Here is a 19,433-nt window from a genome sequence, read left to right as displayed (position 1 = left end):
GCCTTCAGGGGAATGGTGAATGCCCTGACAAAAAGCCCAGGGCGCCCACAGCCAGCGCTAGGCTCAGAGCCCAACATGTGAGACCTGGAATTGAGAAATATGAGTTGAACACCCCAGGCAGCTCCAAAGGCCTCCACCAGGGCTAAGCTAACCAGGCTTGAGGCCGCCCACCATAGGGCTTGCCTATCTGCAGGCAGCTCACAAAGGAACAATAACAGGAAACCATCCCGAGGGGAAGTGGGCCAGGGCCAGTTGGAAAACCTGCCTCCCTCCCAGCCTGGGTGTGGCTCCCCTCTCCCCTCCTGAGGCAATCAGCGGAGCGCTACACAAAGCTCAACCTTGGAACAGACTGTTTGAAGGAGTGGAGAGTCTTCAGCTCCCTGCAGACGCGGTAAGTGAGGCTTGCAAACCTCTCAAACCTTCCTTTGCTTCCCCATTGAGCCAAAGCTGGGAGGGTCCTCACTTGCCCATATGGAGGGCGTGCATACGATTCCCAGGAGACCACAGCCACTCCAAGGTCTGCGTCTCTTCTGGGTGAGAGAGGACCTAAGGAATATACACCTTTCAGTGGGCAAGGACACACATGGTTATCTTAGAGGCAATGTGGGAAAAAGACTCGGCAGTCTTAGAAGTAAGTAGACCGTCTCGCTCAGTGAGATTCCAGTGGCCAGAAGCTTCTATGTGGATACCAGGCTCAAAGAGGACAGGATCGCACTGTCCCGCAGCATGCTAGGGCAGAGGACTGCTGTCTGGGCCTTGGATTTGTGTGGGATCTGCTTTGTATGAAATGGGCAAACAGCAGCTTTGCGATTCCTTGCCTACTAGGATTAGCTCTGCCTTCTGCCCAAAGGACAGTCTGGAGAGGAGCTAAAGGGATAGATTTACCAAGGTCTGCCGTACCTTCTCATAATTCCTCAAGGGACTAGGGTGAGATTTGGGGCACTGAAAGGGATACTCATTCCCTCTGTCAGTGTCTCCCACTTTCCAGACAGGCATTCTGAGGCTCGGCTCTGGGCCCTTGGGGCCCTGTTTGTGAACTCTTCCCCTCATCTCCCCCAGACTCACAGGGCCTGCTTTGTGCTTTCGGGGTTGCAGACAGGAAGGCAGCCTGAAGTTTCTCCCCCAACACCAGATAGATACTCAGGACCTAGCACTCAAGGACCCTTGTGCCTGTGCAGCGCAACAAAGTCCCTGGAAAGCCCGGGAGACAAGGACCTCTGAGGCGAAAGCTGGGCTTAGAGACGTTGACCCTCGGTGCTGATCCCAGCCTAGTCATTTCCACATAGCCTTGGGACAGTTACCTAAGGTCTCCAATCCTTCACTGGGAGAGGATATTTTGGGGTGCAGTTCTATTCACAATCAGTGGAGTAAGTAGTAGAGATGGTTTATGTAGAAAGAATGCTCCAAATCAGCGGCTGCTGTATTTACTATCCAGTCCAAGGAGGTAGATGGATTCTCTCTGTACTCAGAGAGAGCTGCCAAGACTCAGAGAAGAGTTAGGATAAAGACTCGAACCTAGAACTTGTCCTCCACAACACAGGCTTTTTCTGGCACATGAGATTACACAGGGTCTCTCACTTCTAGGCCATAAAGTAGAGAAAGCATCTTCAGTCTTTATGTGTGATATACACCCTTGGCTCTGGGTTTAGCACATAGTGAGAGGCAGATAGCCAGGGAATCATGGATGGACTCCCCCACTGCCCAAGGCAATAGGTGGCTGTGAATACCACAAAGATTTGGCATCTCAAAGCACAGGCATAAGCTCCCCTCCCCAGCCACCTCACCTCCTGTTAGCACTGGGCAGGGGCGCGGGGGGGGGGGGGGGCCAGCATGTGAAAGGAAAGGCTGAAGTGAGAGACTGTATACTCAGCTACTCATGCTGTAAGCTCCTTTGGGCATCTGTGCTCCTTACCTACTCTACCTCTGAAGGAATGCGGTAGGCAGGCCAGACCCCGATAACAGGTGACAGCCACAGGTAGGAAGCTTGAAGGATCTGGGAGCCTGGTGTGTTCTAGGATCTTTAGAGCAGGAAGGTTTGTGACAGCCCAGAACTATTAGCTGTCCTTGAGTGGGCAGGGAACTCATAAAATTCCCCTGCATCTGGCCTGAGCCCAGCCAACTATGGGCTGGGGAGTTCCAGGTGGTCCTGAGGGGCCCAGGAGCTGCTGAGCCTCAGGGCGGCCCTACCAATTCTAAAGTTCAGATCTAAGAGCTGGAAGAAGTTCCCAATACTTTGAAGGGGTTAAGCTGCCCACCCTGCAGCCTCAGCCCGACCATTGTGCAGCCAAACAAGGACCGGACATGGGACAGGAAGCCAGAAGGGCCACACGTATTTTCTCCCCAAAGTTAGATGAGTCACCGTTACACGACTACCTCAGACACAGCAGACACTACCCATCACTCCAGCAAGAAGCTCAAGGCCCTGCCTGAGTGGACCATCTCTAGTTGCCTTCATCACCTCTTTTGCACCCCCTTCAGTTGACATAAATAAGTCCCATGTGACGGACATGACCTCTGGGGTGCAGAGAGACTAACCAGACACTCTGAGGTCACACAGTAGTATAAAGTGGAAGGAGGACAGGGCTGATCCCATAGCCATACTCCATAGTGGAGTTTAGAGACAAGACGATCAGAACTGAGACCATAGCCGCCAGTATAAGGACAAACCAGGAGCCTTAGAGGCCCCAGGATCTGCCCTAAGAGACTGGTTCTACTGTTGCTGGGGAAATAAGTCCCCCAGAACCCTGGTCTACATTGGCGTTGAGAGGCACAATTACAGAGAGCTTCTTGAAGGAAGAATAGGAACTTGGGATCCCAGGAAGACTTGTACAGCTCCCACAAACTCAGCCTCTGTCTCCCATCTCTCTGTAGCAGAGAACGGTTCTTAAATCCACTCAGAGAAACCAGCGCCCCCCCACACACACTGACACACACACAGACACACAGACACACACACACATACATACACACACACACATCTGGTACATGCATAGGCTGACAGGGAGAAACGGGGCTCAGGGATTGACAGACAGTGATGAATAATGTGTCTTCCTGGAAGAGAACAGGGAAATGAGAGAGATGCGCCTTCGGCAAGACCAGGAATTGAGGTCAGATGTGAGACAGCTGGTGGAAGGTGCAGCTCTAGACTAGAGAGGTAGGCAGAGGTCAAGACACCTGCACACTTAATGAGCACTGTCTGTGCGTGTTGGGCTTCACCTTTTCCCGTCCTCCTGTCCAGGGATTCAGCATTTGTTGCCTTCCTTGCAGATGCAGCCGCTGAAGCCCAGATACAGCAAAACAGACTCAAGATCACAAGCACATGAGCAATAGGACAGGTTCCGACACACGTAAACCTTGTCCCGGTTCCCACCATTGTCCCATCGTCCCAGCCAAAGTCAGGATGCTCAGAGGCGGTGGAAAGACCCCCCCCCCAGGGTGGGAATCATCTGTCTGATGCTTGAGTCTCCCCATAGGGAGATAGAGAGCTGGTTTGAACAGCTTATCATTCAAAGACTCAGCGTAAATCAGTTACAAATTGCAGACAAGACTTGGAAGACTCGTATCTTGAAAGCTGTATTAACGACACAGAGGAATGAAAACTGTGATTGATTAGTGATGTCTGCCATGGGTATGGGAAGGGGCGAGTAGCAATGGCCTATGAGTTCTAGTTTGGCATCTTTGTCTTAACTCACTGCTCAGAAGTAGGTGGATTCTCTCTGGGGACCTGTAGGAAAGATTATCTCATTGTCCTAAAGAATCAAATCTTAGTGGAATCTAGCAATAAGGTGGCTGATAGAGGGGATATTTGGGAACAGGCAAGAACCTTTTTTTTTTTTTCCTCCCCAATTAAACACAGCTTGCATTTGCTCTGACCACCCAAGGTGCTGTCTGGAACTATACATGTTGGCTTTTAAATCCTGTGAGTGAAAGGAGAATCAGAAGCAGTTTCAGAACGGGAGAGTGTCACGGGGGATTCCACACCACCAAATTCCAGACCTCCCTTGAGTCCATGTGCCTGGACACTAGGAGGAAGTACACAGTTGGGGCCAGAACGATTCTGGGCAGAGAATGTTCAGACTAGGAAGCAGAGGCTGGGCTGGGAGCTGGTGGCAATCGGAAGACTACGTGGAGGAGGCAGCCTCGGGGATGGATTCACTCAGGGAGCAAAGCTAGGAAGGGCACTCCCGCATGCTGAGTGTAGGACAAGCACTGTGCATTCTAGTAAACCCTTAGGATGGCTTGTGGCCGGAAGGGGTAGGAGGGAAGAAAATAGAAAAGGGCTGATGGGGGGGGGGACACTCCACTGGCTGGCTGGGGAACCTGGCTTCATGCTGGGGAAGTGAGAAGCTGCAGGAAAGACTAAGACAAGGGAGACCCAGAAGGGAGCAAAGTCACAATCCACGCCAGGAGGCAGTCCCAGGAAAGGAGCAGCTCTGGGGACCCCTGTCTCACTGCCAAACTGAGCTACAAAGGAGGAGAAAAACCCCAAGGGGCCCATCTCATGGCTGACTGGTTTCACCCTTCTGACCTCCCAACATCCACACTAACAAAACCCAGTTGTAAACACGGGGGGGGGGGGGGGGGCTCAAAAAGGCAAGGCAGGAAATCACTGGAGGAGTGAGGGTGGGGTACGTGCACCTTTAAAACCAACTCCTGTCCTAGCTGAGGCTCAAAGTGTGTGGCATAGGCAGGCCAGAGCTGCCCAGGGCCACACACAGAGCTCAGGCTCCAAAGCCCCTGACCACAGGCACACACACACACCCTCCTACAAGTGTTCTGAGCCATCTCCGCCCACCGCCCTGCCCCTCATCCCTGACCCAGGTCTCCAGGCTGAAGTCCACAGTCTGCAGGGGGCTGGGTTGGGGCTGAGCATTCCATCATCAAAGGCCCTCCCTGGGGTTCCACTTAGCTGCCAGATACAGGCTCTTGTCCTCACTGAAGGCCATCGGCTGGATAGAGGAGAGGGCCCTGTATAGGAGGTTAAGGGAATCAGCTCTGCGGAACTGCCGTGGGAACTCGCCCACTGGGATCTTACACAGACTCCTTGAAGGATATGAGGCTCCAGATGGGGAGAGGGAGAGAGAGGGAGAGAGAGACAGAGATGATAGATGATAGACAGATAGACTATAGATATATAGAAGATTAAATAGATAGATAGATAGATAGATAGATAGATAGATAGATAGATGATAGTTTACTTCACCCACAGTGAACAACCCTCTCAAAATCAGAACCCAGCTGCTAGAATCTAAGGCATCAGATGCCTGTGGTCAGGGGAGGACGAACCAAGATCTTGGCTTTACGTCCTGCTGAGGGGCTCTAGCTGGAGCCAAATTTCCTACATCTGTTCAGCTGCAAAGCCAGAAATGAGTCCCAGGGAGCCCCCGAGACACTCCAGCGCCTCCACACACCCTCTTCAGCTGTGCCCAAGGGCTTCCTTCTGCCTGGAATCTGTGGAACTCAAGGCTGAGTCCGATTCACGGCCCCCTTGAGGCCAAGTGCTAGGAATGGATGGGCTGTAAAGACAAAGGGAAAAGGGGGCTTTGCTTGACGTCCCACAGGGGATGAGTGAGGAAAAAAAAGGGCTCCCTCCTAAGACTCCGGCTGCATGTCAGTTCTGTCCCTCCCTTCCCCCACACACCCTCTCACGGCTTCCTCCCAGCACACTTTTGCAATTTTTTATATGGTGCAATCTGCGTCATGGGTCCATAGGCACAAAGGCCTATATAAGAAATGTGCTAGAAAGCGAGTGCTGTGTAATCTAGAATGCTAGCATGTGTAACCTTGTACTCTCTTGGCTTCCTTCAGGGGAGGGGTGCTGTATGACCTAGGAAGGAAGGAACATCACCAAGCCCAGTGGGGACGGGGGTTCTAGAGTTAAGGGCTCATAGCTAGACTATGCTTAGAGTCTCAGAGGGAGCCCAGAGATGAGAAGACAGAGCCACGGGAGGCCTGCCTTGTCCTACTCAGATGCCCAGACAGCCTTCAGAGCCATCCCTCAGGCCCCAGACTCTGGCTTTTGGTCCATGGCCACTCTAGATAAAGCTTCCAAGATCCTTACCTCTCAGGGCACTTGAGTCCAACCATGTTTAGGTTCTCAGAGACTCAAGTGACCCCGGTTCTGGGCTCTGTGTATGTTCAATGTTAGGGTGTTCTTTGTCTTCTAAATTGGAATCTTCTTGGCGTTCGTAGACTGACTGAGGGCACAGCAGGCCCTGTCATCCATTTGGAATTTCTCTCAAAGCATGAGTTTGGGCATCGTCACAGATCCTGGATGGCCAGGAAAATGGACAATCCTTGAATGTCCCACACCCACATCTGAGCCACGAGGCACTTCCTTGTCCCCTGGCCACTGTGTTCATACACATCCCTAGCTGTTCAACTGGGGTGCTCAGTGCAGAATCACATCTCCAGTCCTCAAAACTCTCAGATACATTTGGTGCCCTAATTCCACCCAACCTTTCTGAAGCTGATAAGAAGGACCAAAAGATGAGACTATGCTGGGTGAAACCAAGGGGATACAGTGTCAACTGGGTAATGGCTAAACTTTTAGGAGATTTGATTTTCAGTGAGACCACAGCCATCTTGGCTTCTGTCCCTGGACAGGAGGCAATGGCTGTTTTACAAAACCTTTCCCTTCTACCAAATGTCTAACGCTAAAAGCACTAAACTCAAATAAGTGTGGCTTTTGGAATGGAAAGTTCCCTGGGTCCCTCTGAGACTGGATGTAGAAGAGCAAATTTTAGAAGAAGGCAGATTGTGTGATGCGCAGTCCCCAAACTTCAATTTCCTCATCGAAGGCTGAGGGATGAGGATTTCTGCATCCTAGATGTGCTGTAGTGAGTGTGAAATGTAAAGAAAGGGGGTATCTCTGACAGCCAAGCACTGAAAACAGTTATTATGACAACTGTTGCTGAGGTAGAGGAAGAGATGATGCAAGAAGAGCTATTTTAGGTTCCATGGCGCCTTCCTTTCAGCATGTGCAGAAAGGGACTATTGGTAATTGCCTCGAAGGGTTGTGGCAAGGTTTAAATCAGATAACATACTCAAGGAGATTAGCCTACCTGACATCCCTCCCTCACCTCCCTCACCTCCCTCACCTCCCAAGGGCCCAGACTCCATGGCCCTGCCTCCTCACCAACGCTGACTGACCGAGAGCTGAGTGAGCAGACCTCCCATGCCCTGATCCAGGGGACACCGTGAGAGCAAAGGCTGTTCTGATTAGAGGTTGAGAACTTGCAGGCAACCTTGTGGGCTCAGGGGATTTCTTTCCAAGTCTCACAGCAGCAAGGCCTCTGATGGACAGAGAGGAGGTCAGCTCTGCATCTTCTGAGAACTCTTATGTGGCTAGCCAAAGCCCCAACAGGCTAATGTCCCCTGTGAGCCAGTAGACTCTGCTTCATGGGAGTCCAATATAATACTAATTTTCTCATATAGCTGAAGGCTGCTGTCAGCGCTCAGAACCCTTCTCTCATCCCTAACAGGGACCAGTAAAGAAACTGTGTCTGCTCACTCTGTAGTACAGAGGCCTCACAGGGAATGCAGTGCCCAATATAGATTCTTTGAAGGGACTGCCAACAAGAGCTATGGAGGGCCACAGGGACCAAGCTACACATGGAGGCACCCAGAGACCAGCAATGGAGGGAAGCTAGTATCACTCTAGGGCTGAAGGGACAAAAGGAAAGACACTTTGCAGAGTCCAGAGCCCAGAGACAAACCCCACATAGGTTGCCCACTAGAAGCTGGCATGATGGAGGGTACAACCCCAAAGGGAAATATAGGCCAGAGGAACAGGGAAGACATGGCCTTTTTCTCTCCCCTTGTCACCACAGCACCTGCTGGACACCTCTGGCCAAACCCAGCCTGAGGCCAAGGCCAGGGCTAGGAATCCCTGGGGGAAGATGTATGGTCCAGGGCAGAGGTCAGTGGGGCCAGGGCAGGAATTCTAGGAGATAAAATGGATGTGAGCCACACGATCTTGCAGAAAATGGTTGGGAGATGTTATTGCTGCTGCTCTTTTGAGGGCAGCTCTTGCTATGTCGCTCAGAGTGGCCTCACGGTCCTGGCAGTCCTTCTACCTCTGCCTCCCAAGTCCTGGGATGGTAGGCATGTGCCACTTCAGGATTGTGTGCTCAGGAACAAGCATGATAAGCAGGCCATAATACTCCTCTGGTGATGGCGATAAGCTACCAGAAATCTGAGGGCTTAAAGCCACGTGGGTTTATTTACCCGTTGCCTTCCAGTTCTGAAAGCCAGGAGTCTGAAATGGATCTCAGAGGGCTGAAGTCAGAGCTGTGACCCCTCTGTAGGCCTTGGAAGGGACTCGTGCCCAGAGCCGTTGCCTCCATTAGCTGGTAGTCTCTCAGCACCACAGCCTCATCTCACTACATCTCTTCCTGGTGCTGGAATGCAGGCCTTCACATATTTGAGACAAGTGCCCTACAGCAGAACTGCATCCAGAGCCCTCTCTTTACATTTTATTTCATTTCACTTTATTTTTTGAGGCAAGGCCTCATGTATCCTAGGCTGCCCTCCAGCTTCCTGTGTGGCTGAGAATGACCTTTGAACTTCTGATCCTCCACCTTTCTTTCTTTTTTTCTTCTTTTCTTTTCTTTCTTTCTTTTCGTTTTTTTGTTTGTTTGTTTTTGTTTTGTTTTGTTTTGTTTTTTTCAAGACATGATCTCTCTGTGTTAGCCTTGACTGTCCTAGACTTGCTTTGTAGAGCAGGCTGGCCTTGAACTCACAGCAATCCACCTGCCTCTGCCTCTTGAGTGCTGGGATTAAAAGTGTGTACCACCACACCCTGCCCTCCACCTTTCAAATGCTGGGATTATGGGTGTGTGCCACCATTCCTTCTTTATGTGGTATTGGAGATAAAAACCCAGGCTTTGTGCATACTGGGCAATAGTCTACCAGGTGGACTGCATACTTATTTGTGACACAGGGTCTCCCTGGGTTTCCCAGGCTAGCCTTGGACTCACGCGGTAACCAAGGAAGACCTTGATCTTGAGACCCTCCTGTCACAGCTAGCTACGCGGGTGGGATTACAGGTCTGCCTCACCAGGCCTAGCCACAGGTTATGTTTGAATCTGATCCTCCTCCTCCTTTTCTTCCTCATCCTCATCCTCATCCTCATCCTCATCCTCCTATCCTCAAAAGACGCAGAGACTATCCTAGGCAGTCCAGGATCAACTCCACATCTCAAACAAGATCCTGCACTTAAGTATAGCTGCCAAAAGTCCTTTTTACCATATAAGGCAACCTTTCAGGCTCCAGTGTATAGGATGCAGATATTATTTGGAGGACGTTATTCACCTGTCACACTGACGTAGCCTCTCTCCACTGCCTTGGCCTTTGCTTCTTATTTCTGTCTGACCCTGGGGACTTCGTCGGTTCCTCAGATATGACAATTGCTCTTCTACATGGGGCGGGCAGTATTCTTGCTAGTGCTGCTTCCTGAAATTCTCTTCCTCCCGCTGGCCTTCTTGGAGCTGGCACGCAAGTGTGGCCTTAAATAAATTGCTGCAAGGGCTGAGAGCATAGCTCAGTGATAGAGCACTTGCCTGACATACACGAGGCTATACCTTGTATGCCACAAAATACAAGAAACGCCTCTCAGGAAGGCCGTCCATGGTCTCCCAGTCTCTGACAGCTATTTCCTCCTCACAGCCGCATCTCCCGGCGGGATTCCCGCTCTCTTCCCGTTGGTCCCAGTTGGTCTTCCCGTTGGTCCCAGTGTGGCAAACAGCTCCAAGGCAGGTCTTCTCGCCTCCCAGCTGTGCCCCATAGCCTAGGCTCTCATCCTCTACTTACCCCTGGCCTGAGAACTCTCTCCCCTCCTCCGTTTCACTTCCTACTATACCACTTATCTATTTCCTAGTCACTTCTCACTGGAGGGGAACAGAAAACCCCAAGCCTGGCAGTTCTTCCCAGGCCAAAGAAGGAAATGACTCACTTTACATAGCCACGCCTGCAAGGTAGAGGCAGAGGGTCACATAGCCACCTGCTTAAGTCAGAACCAGATTCCTGGCAGGCTCTTCTGCTTCCATTACCCTCCCCTACCAAACGGGGAAGGTTCACAGCCTTCCTTCTGCCTGGTATCTTACTCCAGGAGGCCCCGGCATTTTCTGGGGCAGACCCTTTGTTGATGGTTGAAGAAGACAAAGTCTGGGGACACAGAGCCTCCTTTAAGGCACATAGCACTTGTATTCAGCGCCCCCTCCCCCATCCTGGGATGGTGGAGTCCACTTCCTTCTAGGGCAGACTTAGAGGAGCTGAAGAGCAGGAAGCATGGGTGCTAAGATCAGCACAGACAGCCCAGCCCTCACTGAGGCGCCAGTGGTCCAGTGATGGTGTTACTGGAGTTTAGGAAGATCCTGTGATAAATAGGGCCCACCCCTTCCCTCAATAGCAGGAGAGGAGGCCACACACCCCCCTTCTGTATTCCTGAAGGCTCTCATCTCTCTCCAGGCACCCATACTGATTCCTACCCCCACCCACCCACTTTCTCCCCCTATACCATCTCAGGAACTGCAGGTCAGTGACACAGGGACCCCCCAGATGGGTGTCATGGGAGGGTCAGGGCTGAGACGCAATAGTGAGTGATGGCCACGTCGTCACGGCCTCCACCACCATGAGGCACTGGAAATTTTCCATTCTCGAAACTTAGACTAGATTCAGGGCTTGATCTCTGAATGACCAATATTCCAAGCCTACAGGTTGCCTTCCAGGGCATACAGCCTGTGCAACTGCACAGGGCATGTGCTTCAAAGGGGCCCCTGTGAAGTTTAAAATTCTTTCATCTCTACTTCAACAGACCTGCACTCTGTTTCACATTGGGCCCATGAGCTAGCCCTGTGTACCTCAGTCTCTCAAATGCTATCAAACCCAGCCCCTAAGGTGGCCATCACCTATAAGCTCTGGAGTGAGTGCTAACCTCTGGATTAAGATGCTTGGGATTTTCTAGGTGTCTTCTCCCCACCCCCTTTGTCTGTTTTTTGTTTGTCTGTTTGTTTTTGTTTTTCCAGGCAAGGTTTTTCTGTTTAACACTGACTGGGATTAAAGGCATGCTCCATCACTGCCCAGCTTCTAGGAGCCTTCTCTTAAGGCAACATCGAAGCCAGAGGGGTTTTCAGTCTGGAAGGAGCTGGAAAGATGTTTTAAAGGAACCTTAAACCTACCCCAGATCAGCTGCTGAGACATGAAAGGCATCAGGGAAGAGCTTGAATTCGGGGCCTCACAAACTTAGTCCAAGTTTTGACTCTGTTCCCCATACAGTCTGGGGTGATTTGGGGATGTTACTAAGTGTCTTCGTTTGTCTATAAAATGAGATGGAAGGGAGATGAAATGAAATGGTGTGTCTCAAAGCACCTAGAACGGAGCCAGGTAAACAGTGAGCTCTCGGTGAAAGTGACTGGTTGTGGCCAGGTACCTGGGCTTCATTCTCACTTGGAGTTTACCTCTCTGAACCTTAGTTCCCTCCTTTGTAAAATGGTGATAGTCCGAGTGCTCCCATGGTGCTTTGGGAGCATAAGCATCAGTATCCCAGCAGTCCGTCCCAGCTTCCTGGGGACCTCATACACCTGCAGCTGCTTTCATGGCAGCCTATGTGGCTGTAAAGAGAAATTGTTTTTTGGCTTGCCTTCATCCCACTAAGACTAGTGTCTCATTATACTGGTGTCAGCTGAGTGACTGACAAAGGAGGAATGCGACAAAGAAACTTTGGCTCCTGGAGTGAGCTGCTCACGCCCTAGGACTGTGGCCACTCTGCCCTGATGTTTTCTGTCCTCTTTCCCCCAGGTCAGTGCCTCCGGGAAAGGATGCAGAGGCTCACAGAGCTGGCTGCTGCTTTGGGCATCTTCTTGGGCCTGCTGGCAGTGACAGCAATGGCAGGCCCTAACCATCCCCAGATAGACACCTCTGGCGTGCTGCCTGTCCACCATCGCCAAAAGAGAGCCTGGATTTGGAATCAAATGCATATAGATGAGGAAAAAAACTCCTCCCTGCCCCACTATGTGGGAAAGGTAAGCATTGGGCTCCAGGGTGACGGAAGTCATCTGGACCATAATCATGGCCATGTAGCACACACAGATGGTGCTGAATACAGGACTGGTTGTCACTGAAGGGGGTGGAGGTGGTGAGCAAGGTGGTAATAATGGGGAAGGTGACAACTGTGATGATGGTTGTGCTAAGAAAGAGAAAAGTGATGGTGGTGGTGGTGCTGGTGCTGGTGGAGCCGGTAGTGCTGGTGCTGGTAGTGCTGGTGGTGGTGCTGATGGTGGTAGAGGTACTTGTATTGATAGTAAAGAAGGTGAGGGAGTTAGTGGTTGTGTTGGTGAAAGTGATTGCAGTGGAGATGATGGTGGTGGTGATAGTGCTGAAGATGTTTTTCATAGTTAATAAATAATAATGATGATGATGGTGGTGGTGGTGGTGGTGGTGGTGGTGGTTGTAATGCCAGTGATAATAAAGAAAATGATAATAATGATAATTATGGTGAGGTAGTAATGATAATTGTCATGGTGATAGTGAGGAGGAAAGTGAGGGATGCCCTGGAAAGACAGATAGCATAGTAGGTGTGGAACCCATGAAGGCATCCCCTGAGGAGGCGGCCTACAGATCCAGAAGAATGGATGTGAATTTCTAATGAAGATTCCAAAAAAGTGAGATATGTCAGAAATGCAGACGTAGAGCCAGACCAAGAGAGATATGATGAAGACTCCAACAAGACAGGCCACAGGGGACAGGATGCCTGAGCCCTGGATCTCAAATCCTCTGCCTTGCGCCCTACATGCTAGACCCTGAGCTATAAGATTTTATGGTTTCCATGCTGGGTCTGCATCTTCCTTCCTGTCTAAGTTTCTTTTCTAGTTGCTGTGATTAAAAAAATTCTAACCAAAGCAACTTTGGGGAGGAAGGGTTTGTTTTGGCTCACAGTTCAAGGGCACAATCATCATCAAGAGGAAGCAAGGCAGCAGGGGGTTAAAGCAGCTGGGTATATGACACCCACAGGCAAGAGCAGTCCTGGACCTCTGCCAAGGGAATGGCCCCACTCACAGTGGGCGGGTAGTCCCACCTCAACGAATAGAAAGAAAAAAATCAGAAAATATCTCAACGCCATGTCCAAAGGTTATCCTGACACAGATAATCCCTCTCAAGTGATCCCAGAGGCTTGTCCCATGAGAGGCTCTAGAGGCAGTCAAGCTGGTAACGAGCACTAACCACCATACTTTCTCCCTTATGAAACAGGAATGCTTCTCATGTACCAGTGTCTCTTGGAGTATGAAGCTTTTATTCTGGCCTTGGCTTTTATTTTTAAAGGCCCAAAAGCTGTCCTTGGGTCTCAGAGGCCACTTCCTTTGAGCAATGCAGGAGCTGAGGATACCACAGGGACACTTGCTGATGGGTTCAGTTCCTTTTGTGTTGTGAGATAAGCAGGGGCCGTCAGTAGTCAGAGGCAGAATGCCATCATCTAGGGCTGGCCAGATGGCTCAGCAGATAAGCGTGCCGCTACACAAGCCTAATGGCCTGAGTGCCGGTGTGGCAGGAGAGAACGGCATCCTGGGAGCAGTCCTCAGACCTCTGCGTGTGTGCTGCGGCACACACGCCTACCCTCACATACATGGACACAAACGTATCATTTGCTTGTTTATGGGCCAGAGAGATGGCAAAGGCATTTGCCATCAAGTCTGATAACCTGAGCTCAGTGGTCAGGATCCACGTGGTAGAAGGAGAGACACAAACAACTCCTACTAGTCGCCTTCTTAGGTTGATGCATGTACACACACACACACACACACACACACACACACACACACACGTATGCGTGCATTAGCAATTAATTGATTAAAACAATGTTATAGTTCAGGTCTTCCGTGTCCCCTAAAGACCATGTGCTAAAGGTTGTGGCCCCAGGGAGGGTGGTGCAATCTTTAGGAGAGAGGCCTAGGAGAAGGAAGTTAGGCCATTACGGATGTTTGCTTGAAGGAGATGTGGGAACCAGGATTCCCTTTCTCTCCCTCTTCTCACCCTTTGCTTCCTGGATGTCAGCAGTGAACTGCTCTCCTCGTCCACATATTTCTAGCAGGATACGCTGCCTTCCCAAGGCACTGAGTCTATGTGGTCATGGGTGGTGGGAGAGGAGGTGACTGAGGCAGTGACAATGATAGTTGTGTTAGCTGCTTTCACATTTCTTTCTCTCTCTCTTTTTTTTTTCTTTTTCTTTATTCTTCTCTCAAACGATACATCCCAACCACAGGCTCCCCTCCCTACCTCCTCTCTCTCCTAGATTCACTGCTCTTCCATTTCCCCTCAGAAAAGAGCAGGCCTCCCAGTGATATCAACCGAACACAGCGTAACGAGAGACAGTAAGACTAAGCATAAACCCTCACGTCAAGGCTGGATGAAGCAGCCCAGTAGGAGGAAAAGTGTGTCATGAAAAAGCAAATGAGTCAGAGACACTCCCACTCCCACAGTTGGGAGTAGTTCTACAAGAACACCAGGCTAAACAACCACAGCGTGTAGGCAGCGGACCTAGCACAGGCCTGTACGGGTTCTGTGATTGCCACTTCGGTCTCTGTGAGCACCTACGAGCCCTGTTTGGTTCTGTGGACCTGTGTCCTGGAGTCCTTGACCCCTCTGGCCCCTACAACCCTCCCTCCCACCCTCTTCTGCAGGGCTCCTGGGGCTCTGCCAAATGACTGGCTGTGAGTCTCTGCCCCTGCTCCCATCAGCTGCTGGAGGAAGCGTCTCTGATCATTACTGGGCTAGGCTCAGGTCTAGAGTATAACAGAGTATCATTAGGAATCATTTTATTGAGGGTTTTTTTTTTTTTTTTGTCAGTTGTGTTTGGTTCTACCTTAGGTCTCCGAGATATCCAGATTTAGGTTTCTGGCCATCCAGGCAGTGTCAGGCGTGGGCTCCCTCTCATGGCTTGGACCTCAAGTTTAGACCTGTCATTGGTTGCCACTCCTACAAGCTCTGATCCACCATCGCCCCCCAGTGCATCTTGCCGACGGGACAGGTTTTGTGGCTGGGTTGGTGTCTCAGTCCCACCTTGGGAGACCAGCCTGGTTACAGAAGGTGGCTGGTCCAGGCTCCATATCCTCCATTACTAGGAGCCCTTGCTAGGATCACCCTCGGAGGTCCAGGAAGTTTCCACTGCACTAGGTTTTCACAATGCCCCCCCGGAAGCCACCTATTCCAGTAGCCTCTCCCTATGCTCTTTCCCTCCATCCCTCCATCCCCAGCCTGGTCCCTCCTGTTCCCATCCCCACTCACCCCTTCCCAGGAAGACCCATGTGTCCCCTCCCCCCCCCAGACTGTTCCTCTTTATCTAACTTCTCTGGGCCTGTGGATTGTAGTGTGATTACCCTTTACTTAATACACCCCATAAGGGGCAACTTACAAGAAGAAAGGGTTCACTTTTGCTCACAGTGTAAGAAGGGACACGGTCCATCACGTGAGTGTGAGGAAGAGGGTTACGTTGTGTTCTCCGGTCAGGAAGCCGAGAATGGACAGGAAGTAGAGCCATTCTGTAAAACCTCATCTCCCACTCTAGTGAGCTGCCTCTGCCAGCAAGGCTCTACTTCCCAAAGGTTTTACAACCCTCTAAAACAGTGCTACCAAGTGTTCAAATCAGTGAGCCTCTGGGAGTCATTTCACTTTGACTCGGGTAAGGAGAGATGAGAGCTGTCCTAGTCACTGTTCTGTTGCTATGAAGAGACACCTCGTCCACCACGGCTCTTATAAAGGAAAACGTTTAATTAAGGGTTGTATTGAAGTTTCAGAGGTTAGTCCATTATCACCATGGTGGGAAATATGGCAGCATGCAGGCAGGCATGGTGCTGGAAAGGCAGCTGAGAGTTCTACACCTGGATCGGTAGGCAGCAGGAAGAGAGAGAAACACTAGGCCTGGCTTCAGCATTTGAAACCGGAAATCCCACCCCCAGTGACACACTTCCTCCAAAAAAAAGCCCCTCCCCCCCCAAAAAAAACCACACCTACTCCAACAAGGCCTCACCTCATACTGTTACTCTCTAAGCATTCAAACATATGAACCTATGGGGACCATTCCTGATCAAACCACCACAAGAGTAGAGGCTATTACAGAGAGAGCAGCAGTAGTGTTGATTCAGTGGTGGAGGTGGATGTGATGGTTGGTAAAGGAGTAGATGGTGGAGGTGGTGATGGTGGTGATGGTGGTGATGATGGTGAAGATGGTGACAGTGAGGGGATGGAGAAGGTGGTAATAGTGGTAATTATGGAGATGTGGTGGTAGTGATGGTCGTGGGTGGCCCTGGTGAAGGAGAGTAAGCAAGTGATGATGGTTGTGATGAAGGATGTAACCATGGCAGAAGAGCAGTGAGCATCATCATCTCCTACACTACTCTCTGCAGAGTAGAAATCACTAACAAGGCCACTGTGGGCTAAGGGTGAGGAGACCAGCCTGTCTTGAGAGCTAGGAGCTAAGGGAAGAATCAGCTAAGGCTGCATTCAACGGTCCCACTTGAGAGACCAGGAAAGGTCTCAGCAGCCTTCTACAAAATCACACGGGTGACAATGCTATACTAATTCTGGCCGTGGGCTCTGAGCCTCCTCAAAAAAAAAATCCTTTTCATCAAGCATAGTGGTGTAAACCTGTAGTCCCAGCGTTCAAGAGACCTAAGCAGAAATATCAAGAGTTCAAGACTAGCCTGAGCTACATAGTGAGATACTGCCATCAATATAATAAAATAAGGGGAGAAAAAAATTTCTCGCACAAATTATCCTTTCTAGGCTCCCCATGATTCCACACAGCTCCCCAAATGGCAGGACCCTCTATCACGAGGTGTTTGACCCAAGCATGTCCACTGGGGAGGCAGTGTCAAGGTCTGTGACTTCATTATCCCACTCTAAAACATGACCAAGGCCATCTTCCAAGAGCCTGGAGACAATCTAAGTGAATGATGAACCTTCTCGCTGTGTCAAATTGTCATAGACATTAAAAAAGAAAGAAAGAAAAGAAAATCACCCACTCTAATTCAAAGGAATGACCGGCATAGTGAAATTTCACATGCAACGAGAGGTCAATGAATTAAGCATTTTAAGAGCTTTCTGTGAGGAGGAAAACTGACAGCACTGACATCTCACCACGTCAACACCTTTGAACCCACACAGCAGCTATAAAAAGGACCAGGTCAATGTACTGGACGAAGGATACAGTTCCAAGCCTAGACTGCATGCTAGGAAGACAGGACTGGGCAAAACAGGCTCCCTACTCTCATGCATACTGCAGATGTACAAATTTCTGCCTCCAGGCCAAATGTGGCCCTCTGCCTGGTCTTATATGTAAAGTTTTATTGGAACATAGCCACATTAATTTACTAATTGTCCATGGCGGCTTTCATATAATAATGGCAACGTGGAATAGCTATGACCAAGACTATATGATCCAAAAAGCCAAACTGCTTTCTCTCTGGCCCTTTACAAAAATAATTTACCACCTTCTGCTGGGCCTAGAGCGGGATGAGTCATAAATTCATTGTTTTAGACAATTCTTTGGTATACATGCAACCTTACCATTTATTAAAATGAAAGCAAATTTGAATTGTAATGAAATTGATACTTGTTTATAAATAAAGTCTTAATCCAGGCATGGTGGTGCGTAATCACAATGTCAGTACTGAAAAGGCAGAGATCCCTAAAGCCTGAGAACCAGCCAGTCTAACCTACTTGGCAAGCTCCAGGCTGGTAAGAGAATGCCTCAGAAACACACCTAAGTTTCTCCTCCAGCCTCTACATGTAGGCACATACATGTGCATGTACACACCCCCCACAGACACAGGTGGACCCACACACAAAATAAAATCTTAAGAAACCTTGGCTGGGCCGGCGGTGGCGCACGCCTTTAATCCCAGCACTCGGGAGGCAAAGGCAGGCAGATCACTGTGAGTTCAAGGCCAGCCTGGTCTACAAAGCAAGTCCAGGATAGCCAAGGCTAAAACAGAGAGACCCTGTCTCAAAAAAGCAAAACCAAAACAAAACAAAAAACAAAACAAAACAAAAAAAACCCTTGGCTTAATATTTGAGACAATAGGCATAAAGCACATTGGATTTGTTGGTTTTAACAATAGCTGTGTTTGTCTACTGTCTGTCTATGTGTTTACAACAGGGTCTCACTTTTAGCCCTGGCTGTCCTAAAACTCACTATATAGATTAGGCTGGCCTCAAGGTCACAAAAATCTGCCTGCTTTTGTCTCCTGTGAGCTGTTTTTAAGGTATGATGCCCCCTGGGTCAATAGTTGGATTCTATAATAGTCAGTATAAGAACACTGCTGTGCATAAAAACATAATGCAAATGGCAAAAACATGTTTAGAACTATTTTGGAAATTCTTTCCTAATTTAAAGCTAAAATTCATTCACTTATTGGGGAAATAGAAGGACCCAGAGGGTCCTAGAAACCTACAAGAAGAACATCGTGATGGGTGGATCGTGGCCCAGGGGGCTCTGCTCAAACTATTGCACTAACCAAGGACAAAACAAGTAGGAAACATTGAACTCCTACTCTGATCTACCCAATGGACAGGACATTCTCCACAGTTGTGTGGAGAGCAGGGACTGACTCTGACATGAACTCTGGTGCCCCATATTTGACCACCTCCCCTTGGTGGGGAGGCCTGGTGGCACTCAAAGAAAGAATAAGTAGGCTACCAAGATGAGACTTGATAGCTTATGACCATATAGTGGGGGAGGAGGTCCCCCTCGGTCTTAGACCTAGGGGAGGGGAATAGAGTGAAAGTAGGAGGGAGGGAGGAATGGGAGGATACAAGTGATGGGATAACAATTGAGTTGTAATCTGAATAAATTAATAAAATTACAATTTTAAAAATAAATAAAATAAAATAAAACTTAAACCAACAACTCAAACAGAAATTTTTTAAATCAAATGTTCTGACACGACTCAGTTCAAAGATGCACTAATGTTGACTTTTATATGCTGAGGGATGATTCAAGAAAAGTGTTAAAAGTCTATTTTACAAGACATGGTGGTATGCTGGGCATGGTGGCCCACGCCTTTAATCCTAGCGTTCAGGAGGCAGAGGCAGACAGATCTCTGTGAGTTCAAAGCCAGTCTAGTCAACAAGAAGAGTCCAGGATAGCCAGGGCTACACAGAGAAATCCTGTCTCAATGCCCCTCCCCCCCCCCCCGAAAAAAACCAGCAACAACAACAAAAACAAACACAAAGGCATGGATGCAATATCCTTAATCCCAGTGCTCAGGATGCAAAGGCAGGTGAATCTCTGTGAGTTTTGGGCCAACCTGGTCTACACAATGATCTCCAGGACAGACACACACACACACATTCCTACAAGGATACATATATTTAAAGGTTATCTCCTATAAAGATATATATATATAATATAAAATATATCCTTTAAGGTCTCTTTAGGT

At 49.5% G+C, this 19,433-nt stretch overlaps 1 protein-coding gene across 1 annotated transcript in view; it reads left to right on the top strand.

Moving 5' to 3' along the window:
- The first annotated feature begins 235 nt into the window (after nucleotides 1–235).
- Nucleotides 236–19,433, top strand: part of CDH5 (cadherin 5) — a 38,524-nt gene continuing 19,326 nt past the window's right edge. The window contains exons 1-2 of the mRNA XM_084755997.1: nucleotides 236–391; nucleotides 11,800–12,023. Coding sequence (XP_084612123.1) covers nucleotides 11,820–12,023 — 204 coding nt within the window. The 5' untranslated portion in view covers nucleotides 236–391; nucleotides 11,800–11,819. The remainder of the gene's footprint in view (nucleotides 392–11,799; nucleotides 12,024–19,433) is intronic.

Source organism: Acomys minous (genome assembly GCF_964271855.1).
Source record: "Acomys minous genome assembly, chromosome: 14".
Taxonomy (NCBI): Eukaryota; Metazoa; Chordata; class Mammalia; order Rodentia; family Muridae; genus Acomys; species Acomys minous.
This window is presented reverse-complemented; position numbering and strand designations above follow the sequence as displayed.